The 17,673-nt window shown below is 42.4% G+C and overlaps 1 long non-coding RNA gene and 1 gene segment (V, D, J or C); both read left to right on the top strand.

Moving 5' to 3' along the window:
• The first annotated feature begins 7,235 nt into the window (after positions 1-7,235).
• LOC121615150 lies at positions 7,236-8,075 on the top strand. The gene is made up of 3 exons (XR_006007249.1): positions 7,236-7,283; positions 7,495-7,674; positions 7,767-8,075. It is a non-coding gene; the product is annotated as an uncharacterized LOC121615150 (long non-coding RNA).
• A 6,505-nt stretch (positions 8,076-14,580) lies between these two features.
• LOC121615144 lies at positions 14,581-16,713 on the top strand. The segment is given in 2 exon segments: positions 14,581-15,444; positions 16,211-16,713. Coding segments are annotated over 2 exon segments (516 nt in total).
• Positions 16,714-17,673: the final 960 nt, after the last annotated feature.

Raw genomic sequence — 17,673 nt, 5'->3', positions numbered from 1 at the left:
CAGAGCCAAATAATGGAAGACCTTAGTCTCTGTGTGTTTTCCCTCGAATTATATTTCACAAGGCTCGGTACAATGAGTTACTTGGAAAATGAAGCGCCCGTTAAGATTTTATTTACATTTCATTGTCCCTGGTGATTTGCCAGTCCATAAAGCTGCCATCAGCCCCAGAGTCTATCAAAGCTTTCAGATGAACCATGCGGTCATTAATATGCAAGGTTACCTGCATGAGTATGCGAGGAGGATTTTGCCCGTCTGGCATTTGGCTCACCAACGCCCTCTTCTTGGTTGGTGAGCCTTCTCTTTTACCTGACCGTCAGCGAGTCTCCGCAGTAAAAGCATGCCTTTTCTCGTACGCGATGCTGTCTCTCCTCAGAATCCAAAATTTGCCCGACCTATCTGCATTGGCTCTTCTGCACCGGAAGGTGGCAGGGTGGGAGCGTGGAAAAGGTGCTGGGAAGGTACCTCGTTGGAGCGCGCCGGGATTCTCGGGATCTGTCTCCAATTTTTTGCCTTTTGCGCACTCTGTCTTCGGCGATCCCTCTCTCTCTCGCATAACTTGGTGTTGATGCAGATGGTCTTGAGGTTTTCTTATACACATGAAATAAATGTCATTTGAACAAAACAACACAACAATAATATGTAAAATTAGGATGACGATATTATCGACAGACTGGAAACACACATGAAGAACATGAATCAGTGACGACGTCGAGCAACTTCCAGGTGAACGTCTTTAGTTGCAGTGCAGGTATTTGGTCATCAAACAGTGATCCCTCGCTATAACGCGGTTTACTTTTCACGGTTTCGCTACTTCACGGATTTGCATCGTGCATTGTGTTCTGCATTCTGATTGGCTGAAAAGTCACTCCGCTTCTTCTCTACCTGTGCGTCAATAACGTTCCAGTTTAATATGTACATGTACGTAAACCAGCTCGCCAAATTTACATTACGTACGTGCAAATTCTCTTTTTGCCGATCACTATGTTCTTCTCCCGAACAAACACACCTGCACCGCGGGCTTCAAAAGAAGAAAACACTGCAGAGCGGAGTCAGGATGCAGCGGCTCAGTCTGAAGAGCAGTGAAATACACCTGAGTCACTATTTGTCTGTACTTTGTATTTTTTCATAATCATTTTTAATTTTCTCCCGTTTAATCCAATTACTCGGGTCGCAGTGGGCGGTGCTAATCTCTGCAATTTGAAGCCTTCTGTTCACATCGATGATTAAAATTATTATTTGACAGTACAGTACAGAAGTTATTTGTTAAAAAAAACGTTTCTAAAGTACTTTTATTTGTGAAACAAATGCTTGAGCCTGTAAAGAGGTTTGTTCTTTCTTTTCAATGTATAATAGAGTATTTAATCGTATAATAATTGTAAAAAAAAAAATTAAAGGTTTCTACTTCACGGATTTTGCCTATCATGGGTTCTTTTTGGAACGTAACCCCCGCGAAAAACAAGGGTATACTGTATTGGACAAATTCACCAGAGGATCACCAGAGTCACTCCAGTTCATGCTCAGGGGAACCTGAATGTCTGGACCACATTAAATGGTAATCCATCCAATAGCTGAGATATTTCAGTCTGAAGCTAAAACGTTGACCTGCTGGTGGCGCTAGATCAACAGTCAGAATCAACAAAGTTCACGAGGTTCATCCTCTGGGGACTAAGAATGTCTGAACAAAATTTCACATCAATCCGTCCGTCCGTCCTGTGGTCCAGGTCCAATCCATCTGGACTACAGCAGTGGACCGACAGACATTAGCATCCATAGAGCAACACTGCTGGTGTGTCTGAACAGACAGTCGAAGAAGAGACAGTCATGATGAAGAACATTAGAGAAACACATGATGGAGCTGAAATCTGATCCTGGTTCATCATTTGGACTCGTTCAGCTCAGCTGACACATTCAACAGCAGACAGCTTTTTGTATCACTCTGTTTCACTGTGGGAGGAAACGTGTACCTCATCTTTGGCTCTGGAACTAAACTGTATGTAACAGGTAAGAACAAACTTTCATTCTCCTTCAACAAGTTGAAAATGTGTTTTTAATGAGTTTACATGTTAGTTTGTTCATAATTAGCAGAGAATTCTTGCAGCCGTGCAGCTTTTGTTGCATAAAAAGGTTCATAATTCCTGAAAAGATGTTTAAATCTCACAGAACAACTGAAGTTATTCTTTATTTCTGCAGGACTTCAACTGATTTCTATAGAAAAAGTATGATATTGACAATGTTACAGATATTCAGTATTTGATCATCTCAGTCATTCAGCTTCAAGATAAAATATGAAAAACTAAATTGAATTAATGTCAGTAAATTAATTTTGAAAAGCTGATGACTTTAAATAAGTTGTATTGGATAATTAATAAGTAATTTTTAAATGGTGAAACTGACCTCATGAAAACTGTATTTATATGATGGTACATATGTCTTTTAGTGGAAGATTTATTTAAACTTAAAGATAAAAATAAACTAAATATGATGTTACAATTAATTTTATACAACACAATTAATTTATGGCTGCTAATATTTATATTTATATCCATCATAGAGGATAATTTAATGTAAAATGTCACACATTTAAATATATTTTAAGATATAATCCGAAAAAACATTGAATATCGTAAATGATGCTGAATATAATTTAATGGTAAATGGAAAATTAAAATTTATTGGAAAATATATAAATATTTTGTATTAAACACTGTACATATTTTAGTTTATTTATTAAAGCATATATTATTATACACTATATTATTATAGTTTATATATTATACTGTAACACAACTTGATGTAAAGTGACCTTGAGTGTCTAGAAAGGTGCCGATAAATAAATGCATTATTATTATTATTGTTAATATTACTGTATTATATTTTATTTTATTTTATAAAAATTTAATTTATTTATTTTAATGAGAGTATTTTATATTGGAGTCTATTCACATTTGACATGTCTGAACAAATCATTTAAATTCTGTATAAAAGCTGAAAGTGTTCAGAAAAAGATCTGAAATTATTGATGTATTTTTTAATGATTAGATTGAAGTATGTGGTGATAAATATATAATATTCTTCATATCTTGTAATCATCAACATGACAGTTGTCATTCTGACAGAGAAAAACTTTTCTTCATTCTATCAAACCAAATTTCATCAATATATTATATTGTTTTATATTCTAATATATTATCAGTAATAATAATTAATGTGAAATTATTCTGATCTTATTTTGAAATGTAGAATTTGCAGATACGTCATTGTGTGTGTTCCTCATAGAACCTCTGATGACATGAGCTGATCCTTGTGTTTGATATGAAGGTGAACACAGTACATGTGGTGAACTTTGTGCTGTATTGATGAGCAGTTTAGTGATCAGAGTCCATGTAGTTTCCAGGATCAGACTGAATGCAGTGCAGTGCTGGAAGCTGCTGTTGACTGTGTGAATGTGTGTCTGTGCCGCTCGTGGCTGCCGTCAAACTCCAGATGAGCCGGTAGCGAAGCCCGTGGCGAGCGTGTACCCGGCGGCGCCCGGAGCCCGCCTGGAGGGCCGGAGCGCCCTGCTGTGTCTGGCCTCGGCCATGTTTCCCCCTGTGGTCCGGTTCTCCTGGAAAAGACGAAAGGAGAACGGTCCTCTGGAGGAGCCGCCCCCCGCTGAGACAGAGCAGCTGGAGCTCAGAGAGTCGGGACGCGCCGCCGCCATCTTGCTGATCCATCAGCCACAGAGGAGCTCATATAATTACATCTGCTACGTCCAGCACGAGGGGGGCAAAGTGGAGGCCCCACCAGTACCAGGTAATGAAGGCTCGGTGAGTGTGTTGAGCAGTGATGGAGCTTCATGTGGAGACGCCGTCACAGAGAGCAGAGGAGCAGAGGACGGACATTTCTCACTGCTGCTCCAAACATTTGACTCCTTCTCTGTTTCAGAGGCTCCAGCTCCAGCAGCTTCCCGTCCTCCAGAGAGAGAGCCGACAGACCTGCCGGCTGTGCAGCAAGCTGACTGTAAGATCACCTGCTGCCTCTCTGCATGGACAGCTCCAATGTTCTGCTGCAGTCAGGGCTGCATATCAGTGTGTTCACCTTCTGCTCATCAGTGAAGGATTTCAGCTCACACTCCCTGATTCTGTTAGAGTGTCCAACAGCACAACTGATCCCACTGAGACAGCTTTCACTCCACAGTCTGACAGATCACAAGTTTCAGGGCAGCTGAACTACATGTAGGACTCTGAGGTGCTATAAAAACTGTGGGGATGACCTGTTCAAGCTCCACTATAAATGCTTGTATATGAAGAATGAGTGGAATGACTCTGTGGACAGTGAAAGGTGTCTCTGGTGGCTGTGAAGCCACAGAGAATCATCACCAACTCTGCAGATCTACGCTGCTTTTTAGCCTCTTTAGCTCCTAGATTTAGTTTTTGATCAAACAGGAAGTCAGATCCAGTTTAGGGCCCCTAAAGAGCTCGTTTTGGTCCTGACTTGTTGTATTTAATAAGGTCCTTTGAGCTTTCATTCAAACTGTCCTGTCTGTGTGTGTGTGTGTGTGTGTGTGTGTGTGTGTGTGTGTGTCAGTGTCAGTGTCAGTGTCAGTGTCCTTCCAGTCTCAGTGCAGGGTGAAGCTGCTCTTGCTGCTGTACTCAGTGCTGATAGTGAAGAGTCTGGTGTACTGCTGTGGACTCTCTCTGCTGATGATCCTCAGAAACAAGGGACCGTCCACCAACTGCACACATGCTGACTGACTGTTTCCTGCTCGCCTTTCCTCGCCATCAGATCTCATCCCTTCATCTCATGCATCGTCCTAAACGTACAAATACATACACACACATATATATCTGCAGTTACTGAGTGTATATTCTGTGGTAAAGTGTTATTTTGATCCTCTAGTTTATTTCCGCTTTGAATTGTGACTTTTATAATAATAGAAAATGAAGCTGAATCATTGGCTGCCTGCTACAGATTTTATTGTTTGTGGTATTTTTCTGTTCTTGTCTTTCTTTTTAATACATGATGCAGAGTGTGGCAGGTTTGTCAAATTCTTTCACTCAAACATTCTCAATAAAGAGAAAAATCACAGCGTGTTTCATGAACAACTTTGTTTTCATGGATTTCACTTTGGCTTCAGAGCAAATCACCACAAACAGAATCAACTTCATCGGCCATGTATGTTGACAGCTACGAGTCATTTGACTGTGGTTGTAGTCGGCTCTCCATAAACCTTCACACAGCACCAAGAACAAATGTAGAGGAAGACATGAAGACGAGCACACAGCTAAACAAGGACAACAAAGCCAGACAAAGATAAGCCAACATCAACATAGAGCTGTTATATACAAGTCAGCAGGTGTGGTTGTGCCACCAGGTTCAGGGCTGACCCCCTTTTCTGACTGTGTCAGTGTGGACGTAAACCTCTACGCTGATGACACTGTTGTTTCCACTCGTGAACAAACAGCAGAGCGAGCTGCTTTGAAGCTACAACTGACATAAAATGATGACACAGCAGCTTGATCAGAAGTCTGAATGTTGGAAACATGATGGCACGAACAGATAAATTAGAAACTTTGTGTTGATGTTGTATGAAATGTTTGAACGCTCTGATTCTTTCCCACATGTCCTAATATGTTGTGTTATGTTCCATGTTGACGTCAGGCTGCAGAAACTGTCATTAAACTGTTTCCTTGACAGAGTCAATAAAGCTGTTTGAATGAAAAAGCTTCACTGTTTGAGTTGGTGTGAGGTCATAAAGTGGGATCAGAGCAGACTGCAGGAGGTTGAACATATCTGCTTTTATTTCTCAGCTCTGAGTTGAGGATTTGAGCCGTTTCTCTGGCAGATCAATAAGACGGATCAAAGCTGAGACAGTGAGGACTGAGCGCTGAAATCAGACTGAAGTTCCTGGAATGATTCTTGAAGCAGAGTCCATGGTTGTAACTGTCATTGTGTTGTTCATGAGAAAAAGCAGAGCTAACGGTGAGGAGGCTGCAGAGCAGAAACCCACACAGCCCGTCTGCTGCAGGAAGGGAAGTGCTGATTGGCTGTCGACAGCTTTTTATGAGTCCTAATAACCACCGAGAACAGATTCATATCTGCTGCTGAACACACTCATCGACTCGTCTCCCTCTCTGCAGTCGTTTGTCTGTCCTCTTGTTGTCTGGAAGCCTTTTTTCCAGCGAGCCCTCCACCCACACAAAGTTGACCTGAGCCCAGAGAGCAGCAGTGACGACCCACCTGGAGGTCACGTCCATGCAGTTTATTTATGGGCATTTTAGCCATCGAAGGTCCACTTTACAGTTTCCACTGATGAGAGCCAACAAGTCCTCATAGGGAAATGAGCAAAGGCTTCTTTGTCCGTGGCCTCCAAAACAACACATATGAGTGTTTTGTGCTGCGATGCCTCAGTGGTTCATGTCTGTTTGGACGTGTCAGTTAAACTCTCTGGTTGGAGGACTGTGGTCCTGCTCATGGACGACTGTGAAGGTTCAACAGCTCAAAGTTGACTTTGTCAAAAGCCTTCACAACAGACGTCAATGTGGACTCAGCTGTGGATCACTTTTAATGACTTTCAGACTAAATGTATATAATTATAATAAAAACATTCATATCAATACCAACACTAATAATAACATTACTAATTATAACATATATCTACATAACTGTTGTCATTATTTCTTTTCTTTCACGTTCAGGATGTTATTTATTTTTATTTATGCTGTTTATCATTAAATATTATTTATTTCTATTACATTACATTTACACTCTTTGTGTCTCTTTCTCCTCTGTTATTCTTTTGTATTTTACATTTTGTCACAGTTATTATTACTGACAATACCCACAGTATCATCTGCCATTATTATTATTATTATTATTATTGTTGTTGTTGTTGTTGTTATTGTTATTATTATTATTGTTGTTATTATTATTATTATTATTAGCAGTATTGGAAGCAGCAAAAATTAAGAGCAGCCTTTGTGCATTTTCTTTCATCTTTATTATGATCATAATATCTTAGATATTGATTTATTTTTCACAGTGAAACAGTTCAATGAGCTGGTCTGTATGTATTCACTGTTCTGACTGTTCTTGTCCTCATTATGTGGTTTTGTCACTGTTTTGTGACAAAACCACTGTTTATTGTGACTCAAAGTCAAAGCAGGATTTCACTGTTGGAGCTGGTGGAGGTGGAGCTCATTTTACACTATATTTAAAGGACTGAAACTAATGATTCTTTTCATTCTGGATCATCTGCTGACATCTGATAGTGCTCACATAAAGACAGCGGTGGGAGATTTGAGGTACTTGTACGTTGCTGGAGTATTTCCATCTTGTGCTATTTTATACTTCTACTCTGCGACAGTTCAGAGGGAAACTTTGAGCTTTTCACTGTGTAGAAAATTGACATTAGGAGGGTTTTTACTGACGGAAGCAAAGCTGTGGTGTTAAAACCACACGGCAGCTTCAGCCGAGCCGTCAGTCAGCAGCGGCAGCCTTATCTGTCCGCCGCAGGGGCTGATGGGAGGTCTGAGGACCTGGTAGAAACCACGCCGCCCTCGTGCGATCTCACAGCTCGTCCTCGTTCGGCCTCGGCTGCATCGGAGCGCCACTTCTCCCCGGGTTCACCAGAGGAAACACCACTGCACAAAATGCTTCTCCTCCCAGCTGCTGCTCTGTGCTGTCTGTGTTCAGGTGAGTGTGTGCAGCCAATCGGGAGCCAGCAAAGTCCACCTTTAACCAGCACCGTCACACTGACCTTCATCTCTCCCTCTGTGTCTCTACAGCGCTGGTTGCCATGGCAGCAGAGCTGATTCAGGATGATTTAACATTGACCAGGAGAGTTGGTGAAAAAGTCTCCTTCAGCTGTCGAGGAACTCAACAGTGTAGCAGTAATAATGTATACTGGTACCAGAAGAAAGACACAGAAACATTCAGAAGGATTCTACGTTTTGACAGGAGTGATGGTGAAGTTTATTCAGGTTACAATCACCCTCAGAAAGATGATTTCTCAGCTGTGAATAAACAGGACGGCTGTGAGTTGGAGATCAAGTCAGTTAAACTCCATCATTCAGCCTCCTACTACTGCAGCTGTTTGATCCCCACAGTGAGAAACGATCCCTGCAGCCTGAACAAAAACCAACAGATGAACAGATGTCAAACAGTGTTTGTGACAGGAAGTAAACCACAGCCCAGGTTCACATATTTCACCTCCATCTCAGCAGAGTCACAAACATCCTGAAGTGACACATTTATTAAAGATGAGATTTATTCACAGTTTCATCACATATTCCAGCAGGATTTCTGTAGTTTAACACAGTGAAGACAAACGAGCAACACAGCAACACAACGATGAAGCAAACAAGAGAAAACCAATAGAAACATGACGCAGATAAAAGGCTCCAATAACAAACATCTGTCATTTTTCATTCAGTCATTTTGGACAATAAGACAACAAACTGCAGAGAAGATATTTGAGATGAAGATGAAAATCCTCCTCTTTGCTCTGCTGCTGAATAAAGTCCATTCCTCCCTCACAATACTAACGTGCTCTGAGTGAAAACACTTGAGCGGCACTTGTTGTTGAACACCTTTCAGTAGATTTCACCACATCGTTTCACTTCAGGACATTTTAAAAGACAAATCTTGGACCCCCCCCTCCAGTAGGCCCATCACCCACAGGAGAGATCAGAAGGGGGCAATGCAGTGGGATTTGGGTGGCAGTCGTGGGAGGGGGCCCTGACGGCCCAATCCCTGGACTCCGAATCTGGCAATGAGGTCATGGAATGTCACCTCGCTGGGGGGGAAGGAGCCAGAGCTAGTGCGGGAGGTTGAGCGGTACCGGCTAGAGATAGTCGGGCTCACCTCCATGCACAGTCTGGGTTCTGGAACCCAACTCCTCGAGAGAGGCTGGACTCCCTTCTACTCTGGAGTTGCCCCTGGTCAGAGGCAGCGGGCTGGTGTGGGCTTGCTCATGGCCCCCCACCTTACCTGCCATGGGTTGGAGTTTTCCCCGGTGAACGAGAGGATCGCTGCCCTACCCCTTCGGGTTGGGGACAGGTGCCTCACTGTTGTTTTGGCCTGCTGGCCGAACAACAGTGTAGAGTACCCGCCCATCTTGGAGTCCGTGGGAGGGGCGCTGGAAGGTGCTCCGAATGGGGACTCCATTGTTCTACTGGGGGACTTCAATGCTCACATGGGCAGCGACAGTGTTACCTAGAAGTGCATAATTGGGAGGAACGGCCTTGCTGATCTGAACCCGAGCGGTGTTCTGTTATTGGACTTCTGTGCAAGTCACAGTTTGTCCATAATAAACACCATGTTCAAGCATAAGGGTGTCCATCATTGCACGTGACACCAGGACACTCTAGGCCACAAGTCAATAATTGACTTCGTGGTCGTGTCATCTGACCTTCGACTGTATGTCTTGACATTCAGGTGAAGGGAGGGGCTGAGCTTTCAACTGATCACCACCTGGTGGTGAGTTGGATCCGCTGGCAGAGGAGGAAGCTGGACAGACTTGGCAGGCCCAAACAGGCAGTGAGGGTCTGTTGGGAACGTCTGGCGGAACCCTATGTCAGAGGGGTTTTCAACTCGAAGGCGACCGTGTCCCTCGTGGCATTCTGTGGGAGGTGCTTTGGGAGTATGGAGTACGGGGCCCTCTACTACGAGCCTCAAGAGCTTGGTTGCATTGCTGGCAGTAAGTCAGACCTGTTCCAAGTGCATGTTGATCTGGCAGGGCAGCCCTTTGTCAGTGGTTCTTTTTGTTATTTTTATGGACAGAATTTCTAGGCTCAGCCAAGGGCCGGAGGGAGTCTGTTTTGGGGACCACAGGATCTCATCTCTGCTTTTTGCAGATGATGTTGTCCTGTTGGCTTCTTCGATCCAGGACCTCCAGCATGTGTTGGGGCAGTTTGCACCGAGTGTGAAGCGGCTAGGATGAGAGTCAGCACCTCCAAGTCCGAGGCCATGGTCCTCGACCGGAAAAGGGTGGCTTGTCCCCTCTGGGTTGGAGGAGAGATCCTGCCTCAAGTGGAGGAGTTCAAGTATCTTGGGGTCTTGTTCACAAGTGAGGGAAGGATGGAGCGTGAGACTGACAGGTGGATCGGTGCAGCAGTAATGCATGGGGACCTCCTGACCTTCCCTCTAGCGCCACCATCAGGACAAAAGTGTCTCTGCACCAACACTTCAGCAGCTTGAGAGTGAATGGGTTGATTTTAAAGAAACTGACAATATTTTGATCTTGTCTTATTTTCTTTTATTTTCTCTGATCAAAGGGTGAAGTGACTTTGTGGAGTCGAGGGTGGACTGATCATTGGGAGGACCAGGAGGTTTCCCAGTGGCTTTTACACAAACTGATGTAATGAAGCAACACACACACACAGAGAAGGAAACATCGGACGCAGGGTTCTGGATTGTGGTCGAGACCTGGTCACATTTTATTGGCTGACAATCACAACTTATGTCTCTGCTGCTGAGAGCAGCTCTGTTCAAAACTGACTCAAGACTGACTGACCCAAACCTGGAAAACCAGAATCATCATCATCATCATCATCACGACCATCAGACATCAGATCGGAATGAGAAGCAGTTCCAGCCATCACAGAGGTGAGTGTGATATATGTGTTCAATAATATATTTTGGTCAGGGCCACCGCCAAGCGGGGCCAGGAGGGCCGAGACCAATCGCTGGCCCCTCCAGTGAACCTCCTCCTCCCCTCCATTGCATATGTTTAGAATGGCATGGCACTCTTAAATACTCAGTTCTCATTGGTCAATCGGTCAATGTTTATTTCTTGACAAACCACCGGCTGCTCTGGTACTCCGTTGCTAGGGAAGCCATAGCAACACTAATGGACTAAAGGGGCAATCCCTTAATGTACCAAGCTCAATAACAAATAGCCAGCTGATCCCAGTGGCAAAATATGGAGCATTTCCCAGACAATACTTTTAACTTGTTTGGAGAGGACAAAACACTTGACGTGTGGCTGGAGAAGGACATGTCCCCAGCAAAAACAGAAAGGAAAATTAAAGGACAGCACTGGACCGACAGGAGAAACAATATTGAGGGACAAGAGACTTGAGGACACAGAGATTGACCAGGTTGAAGCAGACAGACACGAAGAAAATGTCACACCGCGGTGAGGTCTGTCTCGTCATGGGGTTTTGTCTTGTCATTTCCTGTTTTATTTTGAAGGTGTAACTCTCCTCTCGTTTCATAGCACTTGCCTTTCCTCATGTGTCCTGTGTGTCGTCACCTGTTGTCTCCACCTGTTCCTGATTACCCTCCATGTGTTAAATAGTCTGCGTCTCCCTTATCTTGTGCCAGTGTGTCTTTGTCCGTCGGCGATTCACCCGAGCCTGTCTTCTCCTTGTCCTTGCCACAGCCACAGTATTGATCATTGTCTCTTGTTTCCTCTTCGTGAGTGTTTTTGGTTTGTAATTTTGATAAATTAGTTTCTGGTTTCTTTTCTTAGATTAGAGTTTAGCCAAATTGTTTTCCTCATTATTGAGTGATTTTCTGTTGGATTAATTTTGTTATTTTTATGCTAGTCCTAGTTATGAGTAGTGTATTTTGAGTTTGTAGTTTTTCTTATCTAGATTCGTTAAGTCATTTCCGTTTTCATAGCCCTTTGTGTTTTCCTCCTTTGGGAGCGTCTTTTGTTTCTTAATTTTCATAGTCATAGAAATTCATTGTTTTTCCTCTTAGTGAGCTTTTTTTGGGGTTTTTTGTGTTATTTTCCTTTTATAGATATAGGCTATTATTGTGATAGCTTTTTGCCTCGAATAATTTCATAGCCTATTTGTTTAACACTCAGTGAAGTGGTTCTTGGGGTTGTTCAATAAAGAACTGTGTGAGCAAATCTCTGCGTCTGAGTCCTGATCTGAGTCCCAGCCTGACACAAAACACCAAGAAAAACACAGCATGAGCGATCAACCTGCTAAAAGACTACTTAGTGGAGACAAAACTGGAGACAGATTTTTAACGTTTGACGCTGAACGCAGAAATCAGCTGCTGCGGGACTTTTATCCATCAGAACAAAATAATAGAAACCAAACTCTGTCTCCAGCTACGTCTCTCTCAGGTCTGGGATATCCCGTCACTTCTCCACATTTGACATGATTTCTCTGAATATCTGTTAAGAAATAAGTTTTCCTGCCTGCCGGCCTGAGCACAGTGACAGGCGGTTGCTAGGCAACGTACGTTTTTACTTTCAGAGAGTGGTGACAGACGAGAGTAGGCTTATTTTAAATCAGTAAAATATGTTTTAATCACTATATTGTGTCACTTTATTGAATGCTTTCGGAGCAAGCAGAGTTCTAAGTGTGATAATTAACAAACTCCGAGGCTCGAGGTTTTCAGACTCAAATGCAAACTCAAAACAGAAGAACAGAGGAAGTTTGAGCACTGAAGCTGGTTTTAATAACAGGAAGTGATCAGGTTAACAAGGCAAACAAAAGGCGCTTGGTTCTTAAACAAGGTAAACAAAAGTCTTGAGGTTTTCTTACAAGGCAAAACAAGAGTTACAAAGTTCTCTTGAGCAAGGCAACAACTGGCTGGATGACTAGACAAGGTACACAAAACAATCTGCCACAGGACACAGAGAGACGCAGACTATTTATACACAAGGTAACAAGGAACAGGTGGAAACAATCAGGGAGGGGCAGACAATCAGACAGGCGGGAAGGACACCAGGAAGTCAAGGGTCTGAAACATAGGCGAGTTAGGGTTTCACAATAAAACAGGAAGTGATTACAAGACATGATGCCAGTGAACAAAACACTAACAGACACGACGAGACATGACAATAAAGTATAGCACATTATCCCATACATAATAACCTTCTCAGGTGCTGCTGAATCACCATCAGGACGACACATGAAATAAATGTCATTTGTCCAGAAAACAATAAAACAACACCACAATAACATGTAAAATTAGGATGACGATATTATCGACAGACTGGAAACACACATGAAGAACATGAATCAGTGACGACGTCGAGCAACTTCCAGGTGAACGTCTTTAGTTCTGCAGGTATTTGGTCATCAAACAAGTATTGGACAAATTCAAATGTTGACCTGATGATGGCGCTAGATGAAAAGTCAGAGGATCACCAGAGTCACTCCAGTTCATCCTCAGGGGAACCTGAATGTCTGGACCACATTAAATGGTAATCCATCCAATAGCTGAGATATTTCAGTCTGAAGCTAAAATGTTGACCTGCTGGTGGCGCTAGATCAACAGTCAGAATCAACAAAGTTCACGAGGTTCATCCTCTGGGGACCAAGAATGTCTGAACAAAATCAATCCGTCCGTCCGTCCTGTGGTCCAGGTCCAATCCATCTGGACTACAGCAGTGGACCGACAGACATTAGCATCCATAGAGCAACACTGCTGGTGTGTCTGAACAGACAGTAGAAGAAGAGACAGTCATGATGAAGAACATTAGAGAAACACATGATGGAGCTGAAATCTGATCCTGGTTCATCATTTGGACTCGTTCAGCTCAGCTGACACATTCAACAGCAGACAGCTTTTTGTATCACTCTGTTTCACTGTGGGAGGAAACAGCTACTTCATCTTTGGCTCTGGAACTAAACTGTATGTAACAGGTAAGAACAAACATTCATTTTCCTTCAAGAAGTTGAAAATGTGTTTTTAATGAGTTCACATGTTAGTTTGTTCATAATTAGCAGAGAATTCTTGCAGCCGTGCAGCTTTTGTTGCATAAAAAGGTTCATAATTCCTGAAAAGATGTTTAAATCTCACAGAACAACTGAAGTTATTCTTTATTTCTGCAGGACTTCAACTGATTTCTATACAAAAAGTATGATATTGACAATGTTACAGATATTCAGTATTTGATCATCTCAGTCATTCAGCTTCAAGATAAAATATGAAAAACTAAATTGAATTAATGTCAGTAAATGTATTTTGAAAAGCTGATGACTTCAAATATGTTGTATTGGATAATTAATAAGTCATTTTTAAATGGTGAAACTGACCTCATGAAAACTGTATTTATATGATGGTACATATGTCTTTTAGTGGAAGATTTATTTAAACATAAAGACAAACAGACACTGAATATGATGTTACAATTAATTTTATACAACACAATTAATTTATGGCTGCTAATATTTATATTTCTATCCATCATAGAGGATAATTTAATGTAAAGTGTCACACATTCAAATATTTGTATCCTAAAAAAAACATTGAATATAAATATAAGTAGTAAATGATGCTGAATATAATTTGAAAAATGGAAAATTAAAATATATTCGAAAATATATAATGATAAATATTTTGTACTAAAAAGTGTACATATTTTACTTTATATATTAAAGTATATATTATTGTATACTACATTATTATAGTTTATATATTATACTGTAACACAACTTGTAAAGTGACCTTGAGTGTCCAGAAAGGCCAGAAACGTACAAATACATATACACACATAAATGCATTATTATTATTATTGTTAACATTACTGTATTATATTGTATGACATTAGATTTTTTTTTTGATAAAAATGTCATTCAGGCATCAAGAAATTTTGACATTAATTTATTTTCATGAGAGTATTTTATATTGGAGTCTGTTCACATTTGACATGTCTGAACAAATCATTTAAATTCTGTATAAAAGCTGAAAGTGTTCAGAAAAAGATCTGAAATTATTGATGTATTTTTTAATGATTAGATTGAAGTATGTGGTGATAAATATATAATATTCTTCATATCTTGTAATCATCAACATGACAGTTGTCATTCTGACAGAGAAAAACGTTTCTTCATTCTATCAAACCAAATTTCATCAATATATTATATTGTTTTATATTCTAATATATTATCAGTAATAATAATTAATGTGAAATTATTCTGCTCTTATTTTGAAATGTAGAATTTGCAGATACGTCATTGTGTGTGTTCCTCATAGAACCTCTGATGACATGAGCTGATCCTTGTGTTTGATATGAAGGTGAACACAGTACATGTGGTGAACTTTGTGCTGTATTGATGAGCAGTTTAGTGATCAGAGTCCATGTAGTTTCCAGGATCAGACTGAATGCAGTGCAGTGCTGGAAGCTGCTGTTGACTGTGTGAATGTGTGTCTGTGGCGCTCGTGGCTGCCGTCAAACTCCAGATGAGCCGGTAGCGAAGCCCGTGGCGAGCGTGTACCCGGCGGCGCCCGGAGCCCGCCTGGAGGGCCGGAGCGCCCTGCTGTGTCTGGCCTCGGCCATGTTTCCCCCTGTGGTCCGGTTCTCCTGGAAAAGACGAAAGGAGAACGGTCCTCTGGAGGAGCCGCCCCCCGCTGAGACAGAGCAGCTGGAGCTCAGAGAGTCGGGACGCGCCGCCGCCATCTTGCTGATCCATCAGCCACAGAGGAGCTCATATAATTACATCTGCTACGTCCAGCACGAGGGGGGCAAAGTGGAGGCCCCACCAGTACCAGGTAATGAAGGCTCGGTGAGTGTGTTGAGCAGTGATGGAGCTTCATGTGGAGACGCCGTCACAGAGAGCAGAGGAGCAGAGGACGGACATTTCTCACTGCTGCTCCAAACATTTGACTCCTTCTCTGTTTCAGAGGCTCCAGCTCCAGCAGCTTCCCGTCCTCCAGAGAGAGAGCCGACAGACCTGCCGGCTGTGCAGCAAGCTGACTGTAAGATCACCTGCTGCCTCTCTGCATGGACAGCTCCAATGTTCTGCTGCAGTCAGGGCTGCATATCAGTGTGTTCACCTTCTGCTCATCAGTGAAGGATTTCAGCTCACACTCCCTGATTCTGTTAGAGTGTCCAACAGCACAACTGATCCCACTGAGACAGCTTTCACTCCACAGTCTGACAGATCACAAGTTTCAGGGCAGCTGAACTACATGTAGGACTCTGAGGTGCTATAAAAACTGTGGGGATGACCTGTTCAAGCTCCACTATAAATGCTTGTATATGAAGAATGAGTGGAATGACTCTGTGTACAGTGAAAGGTGTCTCTGGTGGCTGTGAAGCCGCAGAGAATCATCACCAACTCTGCAGCTCTACGCTGCTTTTTAGCCTCTTTAGCTCCTAGATTTAGTTTTTGATCAAACGGGACGTCAGATCCAGTTTAGGACCCCTGAAGAGCTCGTTGTGGTCCTGACTTGTTGTATTTAATAAGGTCCTTTGAGCTTTCATTCAAACTGTCCTGTGTGTGTGTGTGTGTGTGTGTGTGTGTGTGTGTGTGTGTGTCAGTGTCAGTGTCAGTGTCCTTCCAGTCTCAGTGCAGGGTGAAGCTGCTCTTGCTGCTGTACTCAGTGCTGATAGTGAAGAGTCTGGTGTACTGCTGTGGACTCTCTCTGCTGATGATCCTCAGAAACAAGGGACCGTCCACCAACTGCACACATGCTGACTGACTGTTTCCTGCTCGCCTTTCCTCGCCATCAGATCTCATCCCTTCATCTCATGCTTCGTCCTAAACGTACAAATACATATACACACATATATATATCTGCAGTTACTGAGTGTATATTCTGTGGTAAAGTGTTATTTTGATCCTCTAGTTTATTTCTGCTTTGAATTGTGACTTTTATAATAATAGAAAATGAAGCTGAATCATTGGCTGCCTGCTACATATTTTATTGTTTGTGCTATTTTTCTGTTCTTGTCTTTCTTTTTAATACATGATGCAGAGTGTGGCAGGTTTGTCAAATTCTTTCACTCAAACATTCTCAATAAAGAGAAAAATCACAGCGTGTTTCATGAACAACTTTGTTGTCATGGATTTCACTTTGGCTTCAGAGCAAATCACCAGAAACAGAATCAACTTCATCGGCCATGTATGTTGACGGCTACGAGTCATTTGACTGTGGTTGTAGTCGGCTCTCCATAAACCTTCACACAGCACCAAGAACAAATGTAGAGGAAGACATGAAGACGAGCACACAGCTAAACAAGGACAACAAAGCCAGACAAAGATAAGCCAACATCAACATAGAGCTGTTATATACAAGTCAGCAGGTGTGGTTGTGCCACCAGGTTCAGGGCTGACCCCCTTTTCTGACTGTGTCAGTGTGGACGTAAACCTCTACGCTGATGACACTGTTGTTTCCACAGGTGAACAAACAGCAGAGCGAGCTGCTTTGAAGCTACAACTGACATAAAATGATGACACAGCAGCTTGATCAGAAGTCTGAATGTTGGAAACATGATGGCACGAACAGATAAATTAGAAACTTTGTGTTGATGTTGTATGAAATGTTTGAACGCTCTGATTCTTTCCCACATGTCCTAATATGTTGTGTTATGTTCCATGTTGACGTCAGGCTGCAGAAACTGTCATTAAACTGTTTCCTTGACAGAGTCAATAAAGCTGTTTGAATGAAAAAGCTTCACTGTTTGAGTTGGTGTGAGGTCATAAAGTGGGATCAGAGCAGACTGCAGGAGGTTGAACATATCTGCTTTTATTTCTCAGCTCTGAGTTGAGGATTTGAGCCGTTTCTCTGGCAGATCAATAAGACGGATCAAAGCTGAGACAGTGAGGACTGGAATGATTCTTGAAGCAGAGTCCATGGTTGTAACTGTCATTGTGTTGTTCATGAGAAAAAGCAGAGCTAACGGTGAGGAGGCTGCAGAGCAGAAACCCACACAGCCCGACTGCTGCAGGAAGGGAAGTGCTGATTGGCTGTCGACAGCTTTTTATGAGTCCTAAT

Source organism: Chelmon rostratus, chromosome 12, assembly GCF_017976325.1.
Source record: "Chelmon rostratus isolate fCheRos1 chromosome 12, fCheRos1.pri, whole genome shotgun sequence".
Lineage (NCBI taxonomy): Eukaryota > Metazoa > Chordata > Actinopteri > Chaetodontiformes > Chaetodontidae > Chelmon > Chelmon rostratus.
This window is presented reverse-complemented; position numbering and strand designations above follow the sequence as displayed.